The sequence below is a fragment of the Calonectris borealis genome, chromosome 2, assembly GCF_964195595.1.
Source record: "Calonectris borealis chromosome 2, bCalBor7.hap1.2, whole genome shotgun sequence".
Classification (NCBI taxonomy): Eukaryota; Metazoa; Chordata; class Aves; order Procellariiformes; family Procellariidae; genus Calonectris; species Calonectris borealis.
In genome coordinates, this window is record NC_134313.1 from 46,203,999 (window position 1) to 46,227,213 (window position 23,215).

A 23,215-nucleotide genomic window follows, 5' to 3' on the forward strand; every position below is an offset into this window, starting at 1 on the left:
AGAACTTTATGTACTTCACTACGTGTATAAAATCTGTATTCATATAGTATAGAGGTGCACTTGGTCATTATAATTCTTAATGCATAAAACCCCAAAATTTTTAATTACAAAATCAATGATTCAGCTCTATGGTGTTGCAGTCATATGGTATTTGTGTTTATATTAGCAAATAAAAGTGGCTTTTTTTTGGAGCAGCTACACCATAAAACTCCTATGAATATGTAAACTTTGATAGTAAATCACTGCTGTTAGAAAAGGAGAGGATATTGCCTTTGGCAACATCTCATTAGTAGAAGAAAAGAGTGTAAAGTAATGTATTTCACAGTGACTTACTACTTAATGAATTCACATATGCAAAAATGTTCAGGTTTTGCATGCAAAGCAAAAAATGTACAGTTTTGTAGAATTACCTTGCTAACTTCCTACAAGATGCAAACTACATTTTTATTTGTAGACCTCCAAGATATCTAGAACAGACATAGAGCTTTTACTGAGAGTTAAAATTTGGCAAGGAGACAGTATGTCAGATTTAATATATGTATTGCCATCTAACTCATCTGACCTCCCACCTCAACACCAGAGGTCAACCTACAATGCGCATTGCAGCACCACACTGAGCTGGCACAGCTACCTCTGCTTAAGCACAGCACCGTGCCTGGGCTAATTAGCCTCGCTGAGAAGTTAAGATTTATGAGAAACAGGACATACCAGTCTTGGTTCAATGCTGCACTGAAAAAGCAACCTGCTTGCGAGACTGAAGGTTCTTTACAAAAGGCAGTGCACAGTTTGTAGAGAAATATCATCTAGTTCAGCTCAATGTGGTTATTGTTAGGAAGAAACTGCATTGTAAGGTGCAGACCACCAGTAGTAGCTGATTCTTTACTTATTCTTTACTTACACGTAAGGCCAGTCTATGCCCTTGGACCATGCATTCCATGATGTTCAACACAATTCAGAGAAGCAAAAATGTGAGAGTAACAAAAGGATCTCTGGACAGCGAGATTTTAGTTTCTTTGGGGAAGAATGTCCCTGGCTTTATGCATGTGTTGTATGCACTTGCACATGATTCTGGTCACAGGTCAGAGTAGGAATGTGAACTTTCAGACACTCGTTAACTCTGTTAAGATTTTTCTCATCTTTATTTTCTTTAACGTGTCTTTTAATTCAGACATTTGAAGAAAACAAAAATGCAGAAGTTCTTCCCAGGAAACTTGATAATTTAAATTTTTTTATACATTTAAGAAACACTTTAAATAATTAAAAGTGACTATTAATATATATACTGTGGATGTTTGTCTTTGGTTAGTGATTTCTCAGATAGAGCTCATTAAAACCATATCAGAATTGAAGCATCCTCCTCCCAAAAGAAGCAGAAGATATTTCAGCACTCATTTCTTGTTGTCTTGGGTTTATGAATAATTGGGTTTATGAATAATTCAGCGGGTCAGACAGGAGCTGAAGGAGACAACCCAAAGTTGTTCCTTAGATTCTACTCCCTCAGTACACACAGTTTAAATTATGGAAAGAATGATACATTGTAAACCTAGTGTAAGTTACCTCTGAAGCTAAGGGAAACCAAGATTTAATTCAGACTTTCAAGCTCAGATTCAACTTCAATGGAGACAAACATTAAAGTACTGTAACACAAAGCAGTTTACACAATAATCCTTATATTAGAGAACAAACAACTACAATACAAACAAGAAGGACAGCAAGAAAAAAAATCAGGATGGAAGTGGTGAAAATTTTAGCATAAAGTAGCGGGAACACAAAGGGAACCTGACAATCATATATAATTGCACATCATTATGCAAACTACGGTAGTCTCAGATTCTTCACATAACAATGCTGTGAGAGAGTAAGGAAAAAGGATCTCCATTTCAACAATTTTTTTTTTCTTTTAATAAGTAATTATGAAAATGAATTGGCATCTCTTAGCACTCTAAAGAAAACTAACTAAAGAGTGACTGTAACACACCACAATGGCACCACTATATCGTACCACATTATTGCTAAACAATTATCAGCTTTACTCTCTCTCCTCTAATATATTTATTTCCTTAAAAAAAAAAAAAAAAAAAAAAAAGCCTACTTTTTGTTTCAGATATACCTCTGGCAGAAGCTATGAACTAAGCTTAAACAGAATTTATTACATATTTATAGTAAGGCATTTTTTAAATATTTCAGTTTGTGATGTATTCTTTAGAGTTATGTCAGAATAGGGCCCTGAGTAATCTGTCATGGAGGTTAATGCCAATTTATACTCATTGAGTAACTCTGTTATTATTTATATGATTATGGAATAGTACACAACACATTTGGATAATTTTAACTGGCAGTTTTAAACTGCAGTTATATTTTCAAAATTATATGATTTCATAGTAAGACAAACCTGCACACAGCTGGATTATCGTTCACATCAAATATGAATATTCATATGAATATGACTGCATAAAGCACAATTTTAGTAAAAATGTACAGTTGGTACCTTGATTTTGAACCTGTCACCTTTTTTCTCACAGAGCAATGAAAGAACTTGTTGGAGACAAATTATACCACTACTTAGTCAAACCAGATTTTATCTGAATCTGCAAATTGGTGGATGAAAGCAGTAATGAATTGCTGAAAGAAAAATGAGGAGGCCAAGACCAGTTATATTAAAAATTAATATCCTCATTTTTTTCCAAACTGAGATATAGAAAGAGAGGCAAGAAAATAAAGAAAAAAAATCATAAGTGTGAGTTCCACGATAATAATCTATCACGAGAAGCCTGTTTGTCCACCTGCACGAATTTCAAATCAATCTCAGGAAATTATAACTTTGAGTTCATAATTGCTACTGTGAAGACCAGTAGAGAGAAAAGAAAGGTGGAAAGGTTAAGATTAATCTGAGGTTAAAATTATTAGGGAAATACTTTTTAGGAAACATGAAAGCAATTTTGAATAAATATAATTCTAAAACCCAAGAGAAAAATCTAAACTAGGGATGCTACAGTATGAATAAATTTTAGAGAACAACAAATATGAAGTGGCTTCTGGGCTAAAAGTTCTTCAAGAAAATTGCCATATACTCTTTTACTGATGGCATAGTAGTGCTTCTACAAACAATGTTGCAGTCAGCTGTATGAGAAAGACAAAGCATCTCAAATATTTAGTAGCGGAGGATATATATTGTTGCAATTTTTATACAGAAAAACTACACTTACATTTTTCAGCAGGACAATCAGAGTTCAAAAGGTAAGAATAGCTCCTGTAAAAGGTAGCAGAGTGCATGCACTTAAAGATAAAAGTTGAACCTTCTTCAACGCCTCCTCAAACAAAGGTAAGATGCCTTAAAACTGACAGCAGTGTAGTTTTTGCAAAATGGATCATCATTAGTATACACTAATTCAGTCCATCTGCATGTGTTGGTTTATAGGTCAGAAGAGGGCTAATATAGAACTAACTAACAATTTGTCTAAATAAAAAATTGTCAGTGTTTGCATTCCCAGGAGGACGCAGAAAATGAGTGCAGGGAAAGTGAGCCTTAGCCAATACTTGCACAGGATAATATGCTAATATTACTTTTGTAGGTGTGTATACAGAATAATTCATGGCAACACCAACTAAAGCTGTTCCAACCACATGTATTTTTTATGATTAGAACATCAATATAACAACTAGGATTAGGTGAATTATTATTGTGGTGGGTATTTTTTTTCTCCTATTTTAAATCAAAAAACCATGACTTTTTGGTCATCCAAAAACCAGAATTATCTTTAAACACACTGATATGTAATTTTGCTATAAAAATTCACTAGTAATCTGTACCTGAATGTCACCCATCTCTGCTCTGTCATCTGACAATTGAGTAAATACACAAGAAACAGAAAATGTGTGAAAAAAGAATAATGTATCTGAGGTACAATTTTGTTCTTGCTTGCATCCAGTAAGTACCCTCACTCAGTGTACTCTCATTCCTGATTATTACAAGGACAATTTAATTCCTGCAAGGTTCTCTTATGTTATCCAATAACAAATAAAGTAGCATGTAAGACAGTGTGTAAGAATATCTAAACAGCTGTTTTTGTCCTTGATCTATAGATTGTTTTTCCTCTTCTGTCCATGAACTTCAGTTAACAAGTATGTATCACCTAGTCATAATAACTCAAAGATTGTATTTGAGATGATCTCTTCTGAATGTTAGATTGCAAGCTGTTTGGGAACACCAAAAGGGTTTTTTATGCAATTACATACATAAACCAGTAAAAATTTGAGAGCTGCAGGAGGTCAGAGAATTTCTGAAATTGCAACATTATTTCATATAAACCTAATTTGTTAATGTACCAAAAGGTAATCATCAGGGCAGTTCTTCTCACCTGTATCCGTTCAACTTCTAAAAAAGTTGCTGTTTGGAAGGCTTTTTCCCATAGTGTTAGGTCAGACTCTAGTTCCACAGAAAAGTAAAGATCTTCTCCAGATTCAGACTGGACACTGAAGCAATGTTTCCGCCGGTCCAGTAGATCACTGTCCTGATGAAAACCTGAAGTTATGTAATCTGGCATACATCAATTAATATTTTTAATTGCAAACATCTATGCCTCAAACCTAGCATTTTTGAATGGTATTTTTAATTATATAACACTGTAGTAACTACTGAAAGCTGAGGAACTGAAAATTAGGGTTTTGGTCTAAACATTGACATTTCAATGAGTTTTACATAGGACACCTACATTCAGAATGGTACAGAACAACATAGCATATCTGGCGTAACTTCCAATATTTTAACAAATCACTTCTCAAAAATGTTATCAGCTATATATTTTTAAATTAGGTAAATTCTATAACAGGTGTCCATTTTCTATTCACATGAGAAGAACACAAATATCAGCTTCTCTGACCTATTTGACTCACCCATCCTACTCTGGAAGGCTGGCCAAAGGAAGCAAGAGATTTATTTAAGCAGTATCAAAAGTCCATCTGTCCTATTTTCCCTATAGAGGCTAGACAAAACAAGTTCATATTTCTGGTGGCTTACAAAATCCAACATAAAATTTGTCTATAGCTGCATACTGCCAGTAGAGACTATAGCAGCTGCCAGTGGTTAAGTTGCTGGCTTTGGACCTGGAGGAGGTAGTTACTTTTGGCTTTACTTTCAACACACCACCACACAATGGATAGCAGCTTATAAATATATAATATTTAATGATTGCTAGCATTTGTAATTGGCACTAAATCAAAGAATAACCAAGTTAATCAGGAAATCCATCACTAAAATGTTTTTCAACGTTGTTTTTTTTTTAATACAGGATGCTTTATGCTAAAATTCTGGCATGCAATTTGTCTTTGTGAAAAATACACTTGCAGAAACAGTTTTAATTAATTTTGTGCCTACTATGGCAAAGCAGCTGTCACAAGCCACAAGCTCACCAGATGTCCTCACAAATACATCTGGAAATTTGGGTATATGTAGCTTGGGTGCAATTTTACAATGCTACCCCATAGCAGAGGGCACAGCTGAGATCAGCAAAGGAGACTCACAGGACCATATTGCCTTCTGGTTATACACAACTTGAATAGACCAAAGGGACCATAACCAGCTGATACAAGCTGGAGGAGCACTTTACATTGTTCAAGCCAGCTCTCTGTGGGGCAGAAAACCAGGAACCTAAAGCTGACCAAGAATGGAAATATATAAAACAGGAATCTGTATGAAACTATTACTCTCAGGCAGGTAAGTAGAGTAAGGCAATGGTAGAGTAAGGACTATTTTCCTCTTTCTTTTCATTCAGTAGACATGTGACAGACCTGCTCAAGAAAACCAGTGCATTCATGAATGCTCCTGGTTCAAAACTGCTTTACAGTTTCTAGAAGAATCAGCTACGGAGGCAACATACCCTCTCTTTGCAATCACCATGACAAAACCAAGTTGCTCAGATTTTAAAATGACTAGTCACTGTGGAACAATCTCCTTCCTTACTTCCTTCAAGGCCTAAGCTTAGTAGCTCAATAGCGTTAAGTCATGGATGGAAAAATCAGAATGAACATAGGCTGTTAGATCTTAAAAACAGCATTTCCAAAAAATTTAATATTCTCACAGATTTTTTTCCAAGTGTTCAGAGGGCTGTGTAGTTGAACTAGTTACAAGTAGCTAAATAATAGCTTATGTGCTATGACAAATACTTTTTTTTTGAAGAAATTGCTCGGTTCCAGAACGCATATCTCTATTTAGCTGGGCACAGTTAAGGTTTGATGCTTTTAAACTACATTGTTAGACTCTCCCATTCTTACAGGTTTTTTTCCTATTGAGAAGAATATGCTGGCTATGAAAAAGGGATGAGTTCTCGTGTAGACTATGAAAAATGAAATGTTAAAAGTTTTGCTGAGGTTGATCTCTGTTAAAATGTGTTTGAAAAATACAAAAATCTCAGAAAAGTCTTTGAAGTGATTAAATAAAAGCTTGTGTATTTTATTATCAACATTGCTAGCAATAATTTTACTAGATTTTACTAAGCATTGATCAAACCTAGAGGATGAAAAAAGAAAGAAGAGCTAAATGGGATCTACAATATTAATCGATGTTTTTATATATGAAAATAAGAACATTCTTTGATTTAGAAAAGATCTAATCAATACTAGGTAGCATTTCCCCTCAGTGGTTTACATATAAAAGATTTAGAATATTTCAACTACTACATCATATTGTGACTAACAACACACATAATGTACTCCTTTATTATTGGAATTTACATTTTGTGAAGTTCTTATTTGGAATGAAAACAAAATTCAACATTTCCACAAAATAATAATTTTCCACAAAAAATAATTTCATTTTTTGACTAGTTCTAATGTACGCACTTGTGATTTTGATATCCATGTCTATGGTTAAGTCCAAGGTAAGAAAAGTTCAAGAAAAATACATTTAAATATTGTACTTCAGTTTAAAAAAAAATACCATACATATGAGGTATTCCCTTCCTTCTTAGTGGTATTTCATTCTATTTGTAAAAATAACTTGGTGCAACCCTCCCTTTAGTACTGCTCCTGCTCTTTTTTGTTGCAAGATCTTTAGTTTTTCATTTGTTCTCAGGCATTTAAAAAGTGAAATCTGTATTCCAAATTTATAAATCTAACCATGTTTCCATTTGTACAATGGATAATTGCAGGAAAAAATATGTAGGCAAAGCTAAAAGATAGCTATCCAAATGTCCTTGTAAAGATAGGAATTTAAAGTAAATTTTTTTCTTAGGAATCCAGCTGAGAATTGTCCAAAAGTCTCTGCAAATTTAAGATAAACTTGTCAGGAGTCTCAAAACCAGGTCTGGACTAAGCAGGAATCTTCATTAATTAACTTTTACCAAATGATTATTTCAGCTAAAATATAAAATGTCATTCTACCCATTTAAGAATCTGCTATGACCCTGTATTTTTATAATCACTTACTAGTCAATGATGGACACGAGCCAATTTCATGTTGATTTTTTAAGAACTCTTTCATATTGTTAATAATTAGCTGTACCATTTCCCCCTGATGTTCTCAATCTGAATTAATTCTCTGAAGAGGAACAGTCACAAAACTTGTAACAGTATGCTAATTCCTTACTGGAAGGAAAGTAGTCCTGCTGAAGGATGGGCTGTGAGGAAAGTCCTTGGCTTACACCCAGATTCAGGGTAATCCAGCACCTCTGCTGACAGGGTGGTATGACTCCTGCTTGCATAATTAATAATGATGTCCATGTTAAGTGAGAGTAATAAATTTGTCTAAGGGAACCAAGCATGGCTCATTAGGCAGGTCCTTTCAAATTAAGGCAGAATGCTTCTTTATCACTAAGTAGTGACATCACCTTCTCTTCTGCAGAGGTAATCTTTTCTCTTTTGAAAGACTGCCCTCTCCAGAAGCAGCACTGCTCCTTTTCGATTACTTGTGTCTTTTCATTTTATGTATGATGAATGCATTAAATACTCATATTTTGGCTATTATTCAAATCCGCTAAGATACAAGAGACCCTCAACTTTTACTGTAGTCAGTGCGAGTTGAGTTGTTGTATTCTACAAAAGTCTGTGCAATAGAAAACAAAGCTAAGTCTACCAGTTTCACGCTCATGACATGATTTTTACCCAGGAGGTGCTCAAGAACTGTCTGGAAGTCTGGTTTACCTGTAAAGTTATATGTAATATACAGAGTAATTTGGCAATGGAACTGTAAATATTAGTGACATTAGCGAGCAGTTTTTGGCATGAACAATTTATGTAAGATGTTCAAAACCTCCTAATCAGAGTTGTATACCTAAACAGAAAAAACAGACCTTGACTTCTGAGATAATTTTATTTCAGCTGTTAATATGAGGTAAATATTCATGTTTGTGATATTAATTATAATAATTCTTAATAATAACAGATGAGAAAACAAACAAAACCTGTTTTCTTTGTTGACTAGTTTAGACAGTCCTGCAAAAACACATCTGTCCTATCATAACCGAGATTCAAACCTAGCACATAAATTCTCTGAAAATAAAAAGCATTCTCCCATCAATTCAAGAGTGCAATAACTCCAAGGCAACTGTAAATAATAATCACATTATGCCTTTACACATGCTGGCATCAGTGCCCTGATTACTTTACTGTTTACGTCTCCTTTCACTTATCAGCTCCATCTATATAAACATACATCCTTCTTTCTAAGGGATTCTAATGATCTACTTCTTTATGTGAAACTTTGGGAACACTCTTCTTGAGCATCACCATTAGTTGCTATGGAGATGGTTCTAATAGCATTTACAGGCAGCAGGGAACAGATTCACTCCAGAGTGAAAAAAAGACACTGCTTCTCCAACATATCCTCATTAATCAAGTAATAAAGGAAAAACAACCCATGCAGGCATGCCCATGTTTGTACATAGAAACATAGAATCATATAATAGTTTTGGTTGAAAGGACCTTTAAAGGTCATCTAGTCTAACCCCCCTGCTGTGGGCAGGAACATCTTCAACTAGATCAGGTTGCTCAGAGCCCCATCCACCCTGACCTTGAATGTTTCCAGGGATGGGGCATCTACCACCTCTCTGGGCAACCTGTTCAGTGTTTCACCACCCTAATTGTAAAAAATTTCTTCCTTCTATCTAGTCTAAATCTACCCTCTTTTAGTTTAAAACCATTCTCCCTTGTCCTGTTGCAACAGGCCCTGCTAAAAAGTCTGTCCCCATCTTTCGTATAAGCCCCCTTTAAGCACTGAAAGGCTGCAATAAGGTCTCCCTGGAGCCTCACATCTCATCTTATTTGGACCTTTCTGAATTTTAATGTTAAAAAACATAAGAAAAATGTTGAAATTCCATGTGTATATATAGGCATTTAAATAAACACAGAATGCCAGCTAAACTAAAACTGGACAGAGTATTTTTCAATGTCCAAATTTTATGAAAATATGTTTTCTCGAGGGGAAAAATAATTGTAACAACAGGATAAATTTTAGTTTCAATTAAATTTCCATTAGAAAGATCTGTCTGATTGCTTGAGAGAAATAGAAATGTTCATTCCCTGTAACCTATTAGGTACAGCAGTAAGGTCAAATTACTTTCCCATTCTGCCTGAATAGGAAAATTAATTTCCTATTCTGCCTGATTAAAAGGTGATGCAATCTCAAAGACCCTTATTTGAATCAAGATGTCTGAATAAAGGTTTCTCCTGAGCCAGTGCCATAATTGTGCCTATTTCTTAATGACTTCCACTCAGAAATGTGTTTATTTTCAAAATGTGCCATTTTCAAAATTTTCATAAAACACACTAATCTTTTTGGGAAAGAAATTATTCTAAGACTTTCCAGAGAAGCATTGGTGGTTATTTGCTGCTGAAGAGAAATCAGAGACTAATGTAATTACAAACAGAGATTAAAAAAATGTGCTGATCACCTCTTTGGAGAGTTATTAAGGTTTTGTACCTCTCCAAACTTTGAGGCATTATTTGCTGGAAATTAAGTTTAAGAACAGATCCCAGAAGAGTAAACATAATGATAATAGATAGCAATGCTAAAGAGTGATCCTATCTTTTCATTCTGACCCCTTGTTTACCACTTTCTCAAATTTAAATAATTGTAGCTGGGTTTTTTTTCCATGTTAGTTGCCTGCCTGAGGATATTTTTTGTTTTCACGTTATAGTTAAAACAGCTGAATCAGTGCTGTGAAATAAATTAGGAAAAGGAATGAAATTGGTTTGTCCATGTTAAAAACAAAGAAACAAACAGACAAGCAGAACCACCCCCTGAAACTGCTTTTTGGGGTGCTCTGCGCCTCCGTGCTTTGGAACAGCAACGACTGCTTCAGGGACGGGAGGAAACTTTTGCTGCCCTTGAAAAAAAATACAAGTTACGACTTATTGAAAAATTTAGATGTTGTGGGCAAAATTTGGCTGTTACCGATTTGAAGATTTCATTCTGAACATGCTGCATCCTCATGATGTATAGGAAGAGAAGAACCTTCCCTACTTTTCCCAGCTGTTAGGGGATGTTATGCTACTAGCCACAGGAAATGCGAACAGGGTTTCTCCTTCCAGAGGCTATGTACTTCTTCAAGAAGAGGAAAAAGCACCTGACTCAAAAACAGAAGTGGACAGAGAAATTATATGGAAGAAAAGTCCTTATAATTCTCACATGGTGAAATTTTGTGGGTTTTTTTTTCTTTCAACTTCAGATGCATTTGTTTTAAAGGTAGGAAAAGGTCTTTTAAAGGTCTTCCTCATGAAGGACACAAATATTGGAAGGATAAGAATTAAATCTGATTAAATAAAAGGCTGGAAAATTACCCACCAAATTGATTATTCATTATAATAAAAGCATTGCATACTCTTTTATAATATATTATAAAATTATAATAAAAGACTGTATACTCTTTTTTTTTTTCTTTTTTTTTTTTCAACAGAATTCTGTACTCAGCTTGTTTTGAGTACATTATGGCAGGCTGAGAATAGGTTAGGGTAGCATGGTGAAAGCATTTGTGCTGGATATCAATATGTCAGCAAATTTTATCAGCAAATACGTAAAAAATGGTATTTTACACTATTTTGCTAATAGTGCTCCGAAAAAAAATTCAAAAGTGCCTATGAAAAAGAAGATCCTATCATAAAACAACAAAATAAAAATTTTTTAGGAAATTAATATTTCTGTTTTCAGTGTTGGCTCTGGCTGTTGAGAGCTAGTAATATGCAGACCTCCACTGTGAAGAGAATGCACCAAAGGAAATTTTGAATTGTTGTCCCTGAGACAGGAACGATTTATTTTATATAAGGAATGGGACACAGATCCAGTGAAAAAATACAGTGTGATCACTGTTGCACGAAAGTCTGTAGTCCTATATTCTTTATGCAACAAAATGGCAACGTCTTATGCTAAATTTAATTATTGCAATATTCAGAAAGAAAGACAGGAAAAAACCTCAAATAATTAAAGAATGTGACCAGAAAATAAGAGAAAATTGATAAATTAGAGAAAAATTCTATACAAAAATCTACCCAAATTGATGTATCAGAACATATTAGTGGATAAAATACTGAAATAATGCATCACTCCAAACTTGAGAAATGCCCTGATTAGACTAAGTCAATGAAAGGAAACCTTCTCAAACTTTGGATAAATCTTGAATATCTGGGATGTAAGGCAAATACTTGTCTTTCCTGAGTATCCTCATTCAGTATTTATATTTCACGCCTTATTTCTGTTCTTTGTCATCATTCCTTTTGCCTTATGTTAAAAGTTGAATTTGGCTTTGCCTTTCAAGGATGTTGCAACACCACTGTGGGTCTCATAACTAGACAGGCAGCAAAAAGCAATTTCTTAGAAGAAAGAAAAGCTGATACCTTTAACCAACAGAGACATTGCAGGAGTAATTTAAACATGTATTTTCTGTATCTGTTATTCTTTTTCTTTTCCTCTGTGTGCTTATCTTGTTATTTTTTCCAGGAAGCAGGATCAGACTCTGAGATTGGCAGCCCCAGCCCAACACAACTGACTTGTTTTTTCCCCAAAAGGTGACAGTCTATAATATCCTAATATTGTATTTAAAATGTCAAAAAAGTTTTTTTTTCTTTAAAATAAAAAAGAAACCTCTCTAAAGTTAAAAAGAAACAGAAAAAGCCTTACTTAATAATTTTACATTTCAAATATTGTTTGTCCTTCCTTTTCTGAATCAAATAAAAAGTTAACAAGCCTTTATACAGTGGCAGTTGTCATGCATCTAATAACACTTCCTCTTTGCTTTCAAAAAAGACTCTTACATGGTGTTGTACAGTTACAGGAACATCAACATCTTTAACTCACAGGGCCCATTAAATATATACAAATTAACACACCACGGATTAGGGATTGTATCACTATGTACATGTTGAAGAAAAATGAACAGACATCACATACAGAATCACAGAAAATATAGATGATCAGGCCAGAGATGTGGTCATTTACTGCATATCTCTCTGCAAGGTAGGAGCAGCTACACACCAGCTCATGCTTATAAGGATCCAGTGATGGAAATTCAATGGCCTTATCAGGACCTCTATTTCAGTACTGAATGATACTAGCACCTGAGAAGTTTTTTTTTATTGTATAACTGAAGCAAACTTAATGATGGTCTTAATATCAGTGGACATGAAGATCATTTATGACTTTTACTGTTTTTCTTATCTTATAAGACAACTGTAATTCTAGTTAGAGTGGGAACAGATCTTTTCTTTGGAAACATTAAATACTCTTAAATTTAGAACAGGAGGCAAACCAAAGCCTGAAAATTACTTCCACTGTTTAGAATTGAAACACTCAATAGTTTAGCACTTTTTCCAAGAACTGGCACCTGGATAAACCCTGGCTGAAAATCTAGTTTTCCCTGGATGCAGCATTAACCTATTCATAAAAGGGATTCATTACTTATGCCTCCTAAGCAGTTTTGAGTATGTGTGAAGTACTTTAGTGGAATCACATCAGGATGTAAGTCTCAGCCATTGAGCAAATTATATTAATGATAGACCTCAAAATATGTTCTGTACCTTCAATTCATATGTTTATGTGTCTACTGGCATTAATTTTAAAATTTATCTGAATATATAAACATTTTCAGTAGTTCCCCATGCTTTTTATATCATCCTTTTCCCATACTTGACTTACTGGAAATGGAGAACAAAATTACAGGAAATTTAAGTGGGAAAGTGCATTTGAGGATTTTACACACACTAACAGCTAAATAAGGAAGGAAACACAAGTCTTCTGAGACTTGGTCCTGATTAATATAGTAAAAAAATTATAGCTGCGCTGATGTGAATGATACCAGCTATAAACATCGATGATTCACCATCCTGACGTATTGCTGGCATAGACTGCTGTTCACAATTATCCTCACATTTCATCTCAGAGCTGATCTGACACCTGAATAGGTTTCCTGTTTTATGCTGAATAAAGTCTACTTTTTATTGTAAATCTCCAAATATTTTTGCATGACACATTGAAGATAGAAAGCAGGTGACTGAACTATAGAAAGCATTTTCTCACAATTAAAAGGAGATGCTTGGATGAAGCTGAAGAACATTAGTAACTCAAGCAAACACGGCAAACTTGCTTGCAGAGAAGTGCAATCTTTTATATTATTCTTCATAATTTACCTGAAAAATTTAACAAACTTTTTTCTACTCCCCATACGGAAAAATTGCTTAAATATTTAAGTTATTTACCAATTTATCAAAGATACTTAAATCTTGTTAAAATATACACACTTACACATGCACACACACATGCATACACACTCAAAACACACATGTTAAAACCGCATACCAAAAATAGAAGAGGTACCAAAAAGACATATACAGTTCAGCCAGCTTTGAAGTACCAAACAGGACAAGGCCATCTGTCCATTTCTGAAACTAGTGACATAAGTACCTGCTTTTCTGGAGTATTGAAGATTTGACCAATCCTAACGTTGGAATTATTTGGCTTTACTCCTCAAAATAGAGGATCGGGTGAAACAAGCTTCTTCCAGAATAAATTAGAAATATTTATTCATAACAAATTCTACCACCAATTCTGTTGAAAATGACTCATAGATACATTTTAATGTCAGAAGTGGTATCATTAGATTGTCTTGCCGGACAAGTTACTTAACATGGATCACAGATTTTCATCCACATGCTAGTGTCGCTGTCCCACCAGCATCAGTTTGAATAAAACTGGTGGTAAAAAAAGAAAGTGGTTCAAAAGCTATCAACTTCTCTTACCAGTACCTTCCACTGATTAATCATCAGAACTTTTACAGTTTCTAACTTCTTCCCAATTTGAACTTGCCTGACTTTTATTTCTACTCACTCTTTCTTTTTACCTGTTTCTTTTTAGGGTTAAAGAGTTCTTCAGTGCCTTGCATTTTCTCTCTCTTAAGGAACTTCTACCCTATAATCAACAGACCTATTGAATTTTTAATAAATTACTTCGTATTCTTATCTATTTATGTATTTACCCCCCAGGTCTTAAGTTATTTGCATCTCCATAAATGTTCCTTTTACACCAAACATAGCCCACTGCTGTTTGCCGTTATTTTACAATGAATAATTTAATCCAATATAATGAAAATGTGATTTTTGTATTCAGCCTGCTTTACCTACTTTGCACATCAAAAATTATTATTTCAAACCAAAAATCTCAACAATGAAGAGCTTTATACTTACGAGATATGTATTTTTACATGATATTTTGAAAACTTTCTACAGAACCTTTTTTTATAATCCACTATTGTTTTGATACTGTATGAATGTGATTGTCAGGGTTTGGGGTTTTTTTATACCTTTTTATTATCTAAAATTGTAAATATTGAATTAGGGGATCAGTGCTCCTTTGCTGAATTTATGTCAATAAAAATGTTTTTCACACACTCACAAGAGAGCTTTTTAAAATCTATTTTTATGCTTCAAATTTCAATGGTCTTCCTGATTATTTAGAAGGTCCTAATCACATTAAGAATAATGACTTATTGCATTGCTTAGGGCAAGTCTCCTCCTCTCTCTTTTCCTTGAAATCTCGGGGGGGGGGGGGGAAGAAAAAAAGAATACAGTAACATCAAAATAGTGATTTACTAGAGGACTATTATAAATATGAATCTGCTAGTTATAAAACACATAATAATCTCTGACATCTCTGATTAAGCTGCAGAAGATTCTGCCTTTTAGGTGCTTGAGGCTGAGAGAACCGTAAAAATTGAAAATGGCATCCCAGTTTCCTATATCATTCATGAGAAGAGTCAGAGCCTTTGGAATGGATGCTAAAGGAGAAAGCACACTCCACACATGCAGGCAACTATGAAGAAAACATTAGCCATAGTGGCAGATGAATTCTGAGTTTTATTTAACATGTTTGGACTATATTCCCTTCCTGACGATTAAATCAGTGAAATCCTCTGCTGGGGGTAGACATTAATATTTATTTAGTGTTTTAATATTTTTACTGTCACCAGAAGTGGTAGTATTCTCTCATACTGAAACACTGAAATATTAATGTGTATCCAGTAGGATCTGGTAGTTCATATTCTCCACTGTACAGCTTCTGTCATGAAGAGAAACTTAGAGAAATCTCTCTAACTGAGGAAAATTTCTATTTAAAAAGACAAACTTAAAGTAGTAAGTCTCTCTAATCAAAACTGCTCTTGTGAAGTTCATCAGAATTTTAGTCAGAGTTAAGGAGTGGAAGAAGGAGAAAAAATGCTTTCAGACAGATTTAGTAAAGTCCTGTCCTTGTGGCACGAGGGACAGTTACTGAAGTTGCCAATATACAGCAGGAGAAAATACCATCATGCTTGGGTGAAACTTACATCCTAGTTTCTAATGATTATAAGCCTAAATATGGAAAAAGTTTTTGAAACATCTCATTCCAATCTAAGCAAGCCATGTAACACAGATACCTTTTGATTAGTAAGTGTGGTGATAATATTTAGTAATTCACTTTGACAAAGACATGACCCAAGACCCACGTTCTTTCTGGCTCTAAAGAGGTGTTGCAGCAGTCCTGACCAACACATTCAGTCCTGCATGCAGATGATAAATCTTCTGCTCCTTCTCGGGATGCCCAACAGCCTGATCAATACAGAAGGAAATATGCTTTGGAAACATTAATTCTAAAGCACTACTTCTCACCCCTGGGCAAATTCATACGAAGGTTAGCACAGACCGCTTGCAAGTCCTTCTACTTAAAGTGAATATTAGCCACAGAAGCTGTATCTATACTAACAAATTAAGTGTGTACGGGACTGTTGATACTACAGCCAGCTGGCAAGGACCAGACCACATCCATACTATGAAACTCTTTATCCACCTAAAACAGGGTGCTCACATGCAACGGCTCACTACAAATGCTCCTTCGCCCGTGATAACTCTCAAGCTATGGCAGGAATTGTTTGGGAGAGTGCTAGAGGATGTATTTGGCCCAAAAACCATGGTAGTGATAATTCTAAAATAAATTAAGAATATAGATGATGGCATTCCACCATCTGGGAATGTTCTATAATATTCACTCCTAGTGAAGTGTAGACTGAACATTTTGAGTTTAGCTGAGAATATGGAACTAAACCCACTTAAGAGACACTGAGTGATGATATTGTCCTGCAAACAGGCACTACTATATTCCTCGATTTATCTCTGCCCAATGACATGTGATTGTCTGTCTCTTCTGAAGTAGAAACACAGAATAATTCCATCTTCTCAATTTTCCTGAAAAGAATGCTATGAACTCAGTCTCCGCCATGGAAGAACAGGAAGTGCAGGAGAGGGAACACTGTGCAGTACAAGAGCCCAGGTTTCTTCCTCATTTTTTCATTAGATTTCTTGAGCTAGCATGCTATCTATCAATCTCTGAGAATATAATCACTTCAAACCCTGTTAGCCTGCCCTTTTGCCATTCAACTCATTCTCCAAGGAAAACAAATTTATAATGAATGTAGCATGCGAGGTACTATAGAAGGGAAGAAATTTGAAGGTGATCACAAAGCACCAGAGTAACTTTTTATAAGTGGCCTCTGTTTCAGTAATATCCATGGGGCTTGTACAAATGTGTCTAGAAACACGCACTGCTAAAATGGAGACATTTATGATGGCATAAAAGCTGAATAAAACCTTGAGTCTCTACAGAAGTTCAATATAGTAGTAGTAATGGGAAGTTGTTTTTCTTGGTTTTACTTGTTTTTATATTTAGTGAAACTGTGGTTAAGTCCTATAGTACCTGCAGTAGAGAACTAGAATACGGTGAAGATTAATACTCCAATGTCAGAAGCTGTAATTTCATTGCAATGATTTTTCTATTTCCATTTTTTATTATTTACAGGTTTTAGTCAGCTAAAGAATCTGTTTGAAACATTTCAACACTTTATAAGCTTGACCATGTTTACAGACAATAAAGGAATAACTGAATATGAATAATGTGATAAAGAAACACGTAAATGATATTTCCTATATCACTTAAACTGGAATTGCCTCTCTGCTGGGACATCCTCTGTTAATACAGACGGAGAATGGAGGATCTACACCTCTTCCCAGACAGTCTGGAGAGATGGATGATAAGAAAAAACAGCATCTTTGTACTCTTTTCTGTGCTTCCACACAACAGTGCCAGAAAGGCACTGCTTTAAGTTTTACTGCTTTGTAGACTGACTCCTTGGCTGTAACTAACTTCCGCTACACGGCTGAAAAGAGAAAAAAAAAATCCCTGTGTTGGTATACAAGAACAGGAGATAAAGGAGAAGGGAAAAAAAGAAAAATGGCTAAAAATGAGTGTATGAGAAGAGCATCAACAAAGGAAAATGGTAAAAGAAATGAAAAGAAGAAGGACCTTTAAATTACAGAAAACTATATGGCATAGATTCTGTACATTTCTATTCAAAGAGTATAATAAAATCTTTGGATAAGTCACAAGGAAGAGTCATCCTGGCTCAACAGGCTTACTTCTCAGAGAAGAGCTATCTTGGTACTTACTGTTTTCCAGGCTCAAGCCTGGAAAACAAATTAAAAAAATAAATGTGCATGTCACAAGTGAGATTTTTCATCTCCCTCAAAGCCTGACTGTGCTCTAAGAGCATTGTTGGTATTACGCCCTCAGTGCAATGTCTTCACAGAGTGACTAACTTTTCCTATTAATTCTCTCCCTACATGACCTCTGCTAAAGAGTCGATGTTTGAACACACTTGGTAGTTAAACTAAGTTGAACCACAATGATGGGATGTGTTGCATTTGGGATGTTCTACTCCTTGATGAAGACTCTAGACCTCACAGCTAACGCAGCACTAAAAGAACTCCTTTCACTTTTCTGTTCCAGATTACTAGCAGAGAGGTTTTTTTCAGACTATAAATTTGGTTTCCTATTTTTGAAGTCTCTGGTGTAAAAAGTTTCTGAATTTTATTGAGCTGTTCCATTTGTAATCTGCCTCCCTAAGGAAAGTATAGTGCACCTATGTGACCTACAAAAATTAGGAAATGTACCATGTATGTCAGTATAAGGACTTCCCAATGGGAAACACTTCTTTAAAATATGATTTTTCATACTTCTTTTTGATACTAGTCTATCTCAGCCTAGATGAAACTTCAGAAAAGACCAAATTACCTTTTACATAATTTTGACCCAAAAAACCCAAAAACAACATACACAGGAAAGCACTTCAGATGAATGGAAAGAGACGATTTTTTTCATCTCTTTTGCACCTCCTTTTCCTCTCCTCATGTTTTAGATTGAGAAATGCTGAGCATCTGGAAAACTGTTTTTCACTGTTTTTAAAACAGAGAGAAGACCATATATATTAATTATGAATGAATTCAGAATTAAAAATTAAATACAATGTACAATAATGGCCCTATTCAATTTGCTACTCATAGCTTTAACTTTCTAAACATATTTCATTATCTCTTCCCTCTTATTACAGTTAAGGCAAACTGAAGAAATTGGAAAAAATAAGACAAAAGTTTTCAGAATGATATTGCATATTTTAAGGGCTCTGTTCTCAGTCTTAGTGAAATCTTACATTGCAGCCACAGCTAGTTGCATCAACATATTTGAAAGCAGCCAAATTGATCGTTATTTCTTTAGTTTCTCAGTTAGAAAAAGAAATGTTATACTGGTTAAATATGACATTAAAATAAAGCTATAAAACCATACAGCATTATGGAGAAATAAAATAATTTCCTAGTCAAAATCAGTTTATTTTCATTTTTTCCATGCCTTCTCATTTGGCTGTGTATCTACTGACACCAGGACTTCTGATATTGACTTCAAAGGGAAAAAAATGATCTCTTTCTGCAAGGTGGTCACGGGCAGTTTCCAGTTGCAGTGTTATGCTCTGGCTTGTCAACTGGTCTGACGAAGTGGTAATTTATTTTATACTTTCTCATCATACCTTGAGAATCTTGCACATTATCTCATAAACTGAAAATGTTTTCTCAGCTCGTGTCCAATCCCAGGTTGTGACCTTGGGAAAAAAAAAAATAAACAACAAACAAAACAAACAGGAAAAGAAAGTTATTTCTTTATTTTTGTTCATTTCAAGAATTAAGTTCATTTAAAAAAATAAAAATCTATCCCTAAACCATTTACATCCAGTATAATGTATACAGAAAGACCAAGCACTTCCTCAGAGCAATAACTAGCAGGGACCAGACTACTGCATCCAGGCAGTGCTTAGGAGACGTCCTGTCTGTCTCCTTGTGCTTACAACACAGTGCCTTTGCATGCAGGCTGCTCTATGCTGAATGATGAGGCTTCCCTGGGAACTGGTGGGGGTTGTATTGAGATCCTGAGAGGATGCAGCCCTTGAATTCCTCTCACAGAGCCTTGACTATAAGAAGGCATGTTTCTCACCACTTCCCTCCTTGTAACTGCGTGCCACAATTTGCTCCCAGTCACCTCCATTGTTTGCAAATCCATAAAACCAAATTCTCCAACCTTACAATGTCTCAGACACTTACCCCACATGCCTTGAAATCTGGGGCGGGGGAGGGGGGGAAACAAACAAGAGACAACAGAGGCAAATATACATTTTCTTTTTTTCTTACCAAGATTAATCTACTCCTAAACTCTAACAAACTAAGATTTGAAGAACAGTCTATTTCTCCTCTTTGTCTTAGAATTTGACAATTGCTTTTAACAGTATTAGTTTTAAGCAACTATTTAACACAACAAAATTACACAGATAAAAGAGTTCAATAAAATCATGCAAGGGTAAGGGTTAAGACTTAATCAAGACAGAAAGGGATAGATGAATATATTCAGTAAGGGAAGAGTCAAGGCGATATCACAGCAATCTATAAATAACTTTCCAAGGAAACTGTGAGAAGGAAGAGGAGAATTATTCACAGTCTCAAAAGACAGAAGAACACACAAAATAAAATGAAAATTGAGGCTATATATGAAAAAAAAAAGTAAAAATCTTAATGGTAAGAAGTTTTGAACAGTGGCCCAGTTCCGAAGGAAGACGGTAGTGTCATTACAATTGTTAGGCAAGATGAAGAAGCTAATGAAGACAGAATTTTATTTGGTTTTCAAGATTCAAGAATACAAAGTTCTTCGAAAAATGTAACATAAAATGGTATCCACAGAAGCTATTATATGAGATCAATTTATCTTTTATCTAAAGAGAAAACAATCATTAATAGACGCATCATGACTGAGAAGCATCTATGGGTTTGGATGCCTTGGTATAAAACCTTCTTGATCAACATTATTTTGGTGTTATATAAGAAAATTTTATCCCTAACTAATTTTTAGGTATAAACTCTATTATAATTGAAACTCCTTTGAGAAAACCACAGTCAGGAATGAAAAGTTAAAAAATACAGTGTCATAGTTCCTCTTCTACTAGAATTTCATTTATTTGCAGTCGTCCTCAAAATCAGTTTTCACTATCTTATTGAAGTATGGGTATTAAACCAGATTTCTAAGGAAGGCAATGACTAAATACTGAGAGTCAACAAATTGTTTGATATAGAATGAGGAAGTAAAGAAATATTGGAAAGATACAATCTTTATGCCTGAGTTTTAAGAAGCTATTCAGAGATGTGATGAACAGCATGTAAAATGCTTTTGTCAAGGAAAGAAAGAAAGGGAGGGGAAAAAAAGCTGCTCTTTCTACTGTGGACAAAAAATTAACTTTCTCACCATGAACAGAGAAATGGGGAGAGGAGTCTTGCTACAGCTCCACTGAGCCCAAAACACCAGTCACACAGGCTGAAGTCATATTGCCCCATCAGGAGAAGTAGTTACTATTGCTGCTGAAGCACATTCGTTTAAAAGCTTACTATAGGCTCCATGCTTTGGGGGAAAATATCAGAGCTCCCCCTTCTCCCCTAGTTTTCTGCTTTTCTTTGTACTTATAAAGGTACTTCTTTTCAGGTCAAAACAAAACTCTTTCTATATAAAGATATGTGTAAAGCAAAAGCAGCTGTAGATTTGAGACACCCATAGAAATTGCTTGCCCTGTTCACTTTTAATATTTTAATTTAAGAGCTTGGATACCAAGAGAAAAGATGTTAGCAGCTCTTTCTCAATTAAAGTCCATTATCTCTGAGATTTCCAACTATGAACTGCAAGAAAGTGAAACCTACCAGAATTGACACACTTAACAATACTAAAGGAGAAAATGTACCAGGAAATAACAGAAAAAGAAAAAAGTAATATTGTTTAAAGCTTTCAAAATGCAAATAAGATATGTTAGAATTGCTCATTTATACAAGCATGGAAAGTAGCAGTACTGTTGATCAAACAGATAAAAAGAAGAGGCAGAGGGAGACCGCTGATATACACTGTTTAAACACATGCTTCCCTAATGTGTTAGACTTTGGCAGAGACCAGGGAAATACTTTCATTTGATTTTCTGGTTAAAAAGTTGGCAGCACATGTCTGTTCAGAAAACAACTTAATCCAAGGAGTTTACACTGCAAATATAATTAAAACTGTTTTTCTTCTTATAACTACACTTTACACATCTCATAAATAGAAACTCTGAAACTGTGGCATTGAAAGTTTGTTCCTAATCTTTCGTAATCCTGAAAGAGATAAACACACATACCTGCAGAATAGCAAACATAACTGTATGTGTAAAAGTTTGCATACAGAAAATAGGATTTTCGAAGTCCTTTTAAAAGGCCTACTGCAGTCTTTGATAGGAAGATAATTTTGCTGGGCACATAAGTGTGCAATTATTACATACATTACATGTTTTAAGGTAGCTCTATAGGAAATCTTCCTCTGTTTGTCTTTTAAAATGCATGTTTGTCATTCTGCTTCCCTCCTACTCCATGGAGAGACAATATTTTTCCCTATGTTTGAACTGTCTTTCTATTTTAGAATAAGAACCAGAATCTGGCAAAACAAAATCATGTGCTTGCAGTTCAGCTGAAACAAGACCTATAAAGACTTCAAGGATCGGTGGCTTGTCTCATACAGCAGCAGCTTGCCAGAATTGTCCTAACTCACATCACTGTGGTTCACAGCCCTATTATGAACATGTTCCTCCCACACCCATTAATCATCACTCATTACCCATTTACCCACCAGCAGCATATTACTCCTGGAAGCTTATGATTGAATCCTCAGTAAAGAGGCTTGTCGTTCCTTCCATAGCACTTACAAAAGAATAATCTTCCTCTTTTGTACTGAAGGGGGGATCTCAGCATTGTTTCTGCTATCTAGTGTCTAGAATGGAGGTGGCTTTATTTGACGGGCAGCAAAGACTGGGTAGGTCTGCCAAAGCCAGGAGAGCTGCTTTTCAATTAAGGTGCTTAGCAGCATAATCTGACATTTTAATCTGATCTTGAAAAATATCCACCAACAAAAGCCAAACTCCCATTGCTAGCCATGGGAGAGTCAAACTCCCATACCAGTGAACTAGTGTACCAACATTGAACACATGAAGTTATCAGTTCACACGTACTTCCATTCTTCATATCTTTCACATGTTCTTAAACACTTTGCTAAACAAACATGAATAGTGACTGATGAATGATATAAAGACTTGCAAGCTGGCTTAGAACTACCTCAGGAACAGGTTGCCCAGAGAGGTGGTAGATGCCCCATCCCTGGAAACATTCAAGGTCAGGTTGGACGGGGCTCTGAGCAACCTGATCTAGTTGAAGATGTCCCTACCCACGACAGGGGGGGTTGGACTGGTTGACCTTTAAAGGTCCCTTCCAACGCAAACTATTCTATGATTCAGGCAGAAAGGAGCTACAGCCTGAATCTGGCAACACACGG

General features: G+C 35.2%; 1 protein-coding gene across 1 annotated transcript in view; it reads right to left on the reverse strand.

Annotated features, from left to right (window-relative positions):
• The window catches only part of SNTG1 (syntrophin gamma 1), a 379,748-nt gene that overhangs the window by 24,728 nt on the left and 331,805 nt on the right, over positions 1-23,215 (reverse strand). Inside the window, exons 14-15 of the mRNA XM_075141888.1 lie at positions 19,365-19,436; positions 4,359-4,511 (exon numbers count right to left, since the gene is read on the reverse strand). Of these exons, the coding sequence (XP_074997989.1) occupies positions 4,359-4,511; positions 19,365-19,436 (225 nt within the window). The remainder of the gene's footprint in view (positions 1-4,358; positions 4,512-19,364; positions 19,437-23,215) is intronic.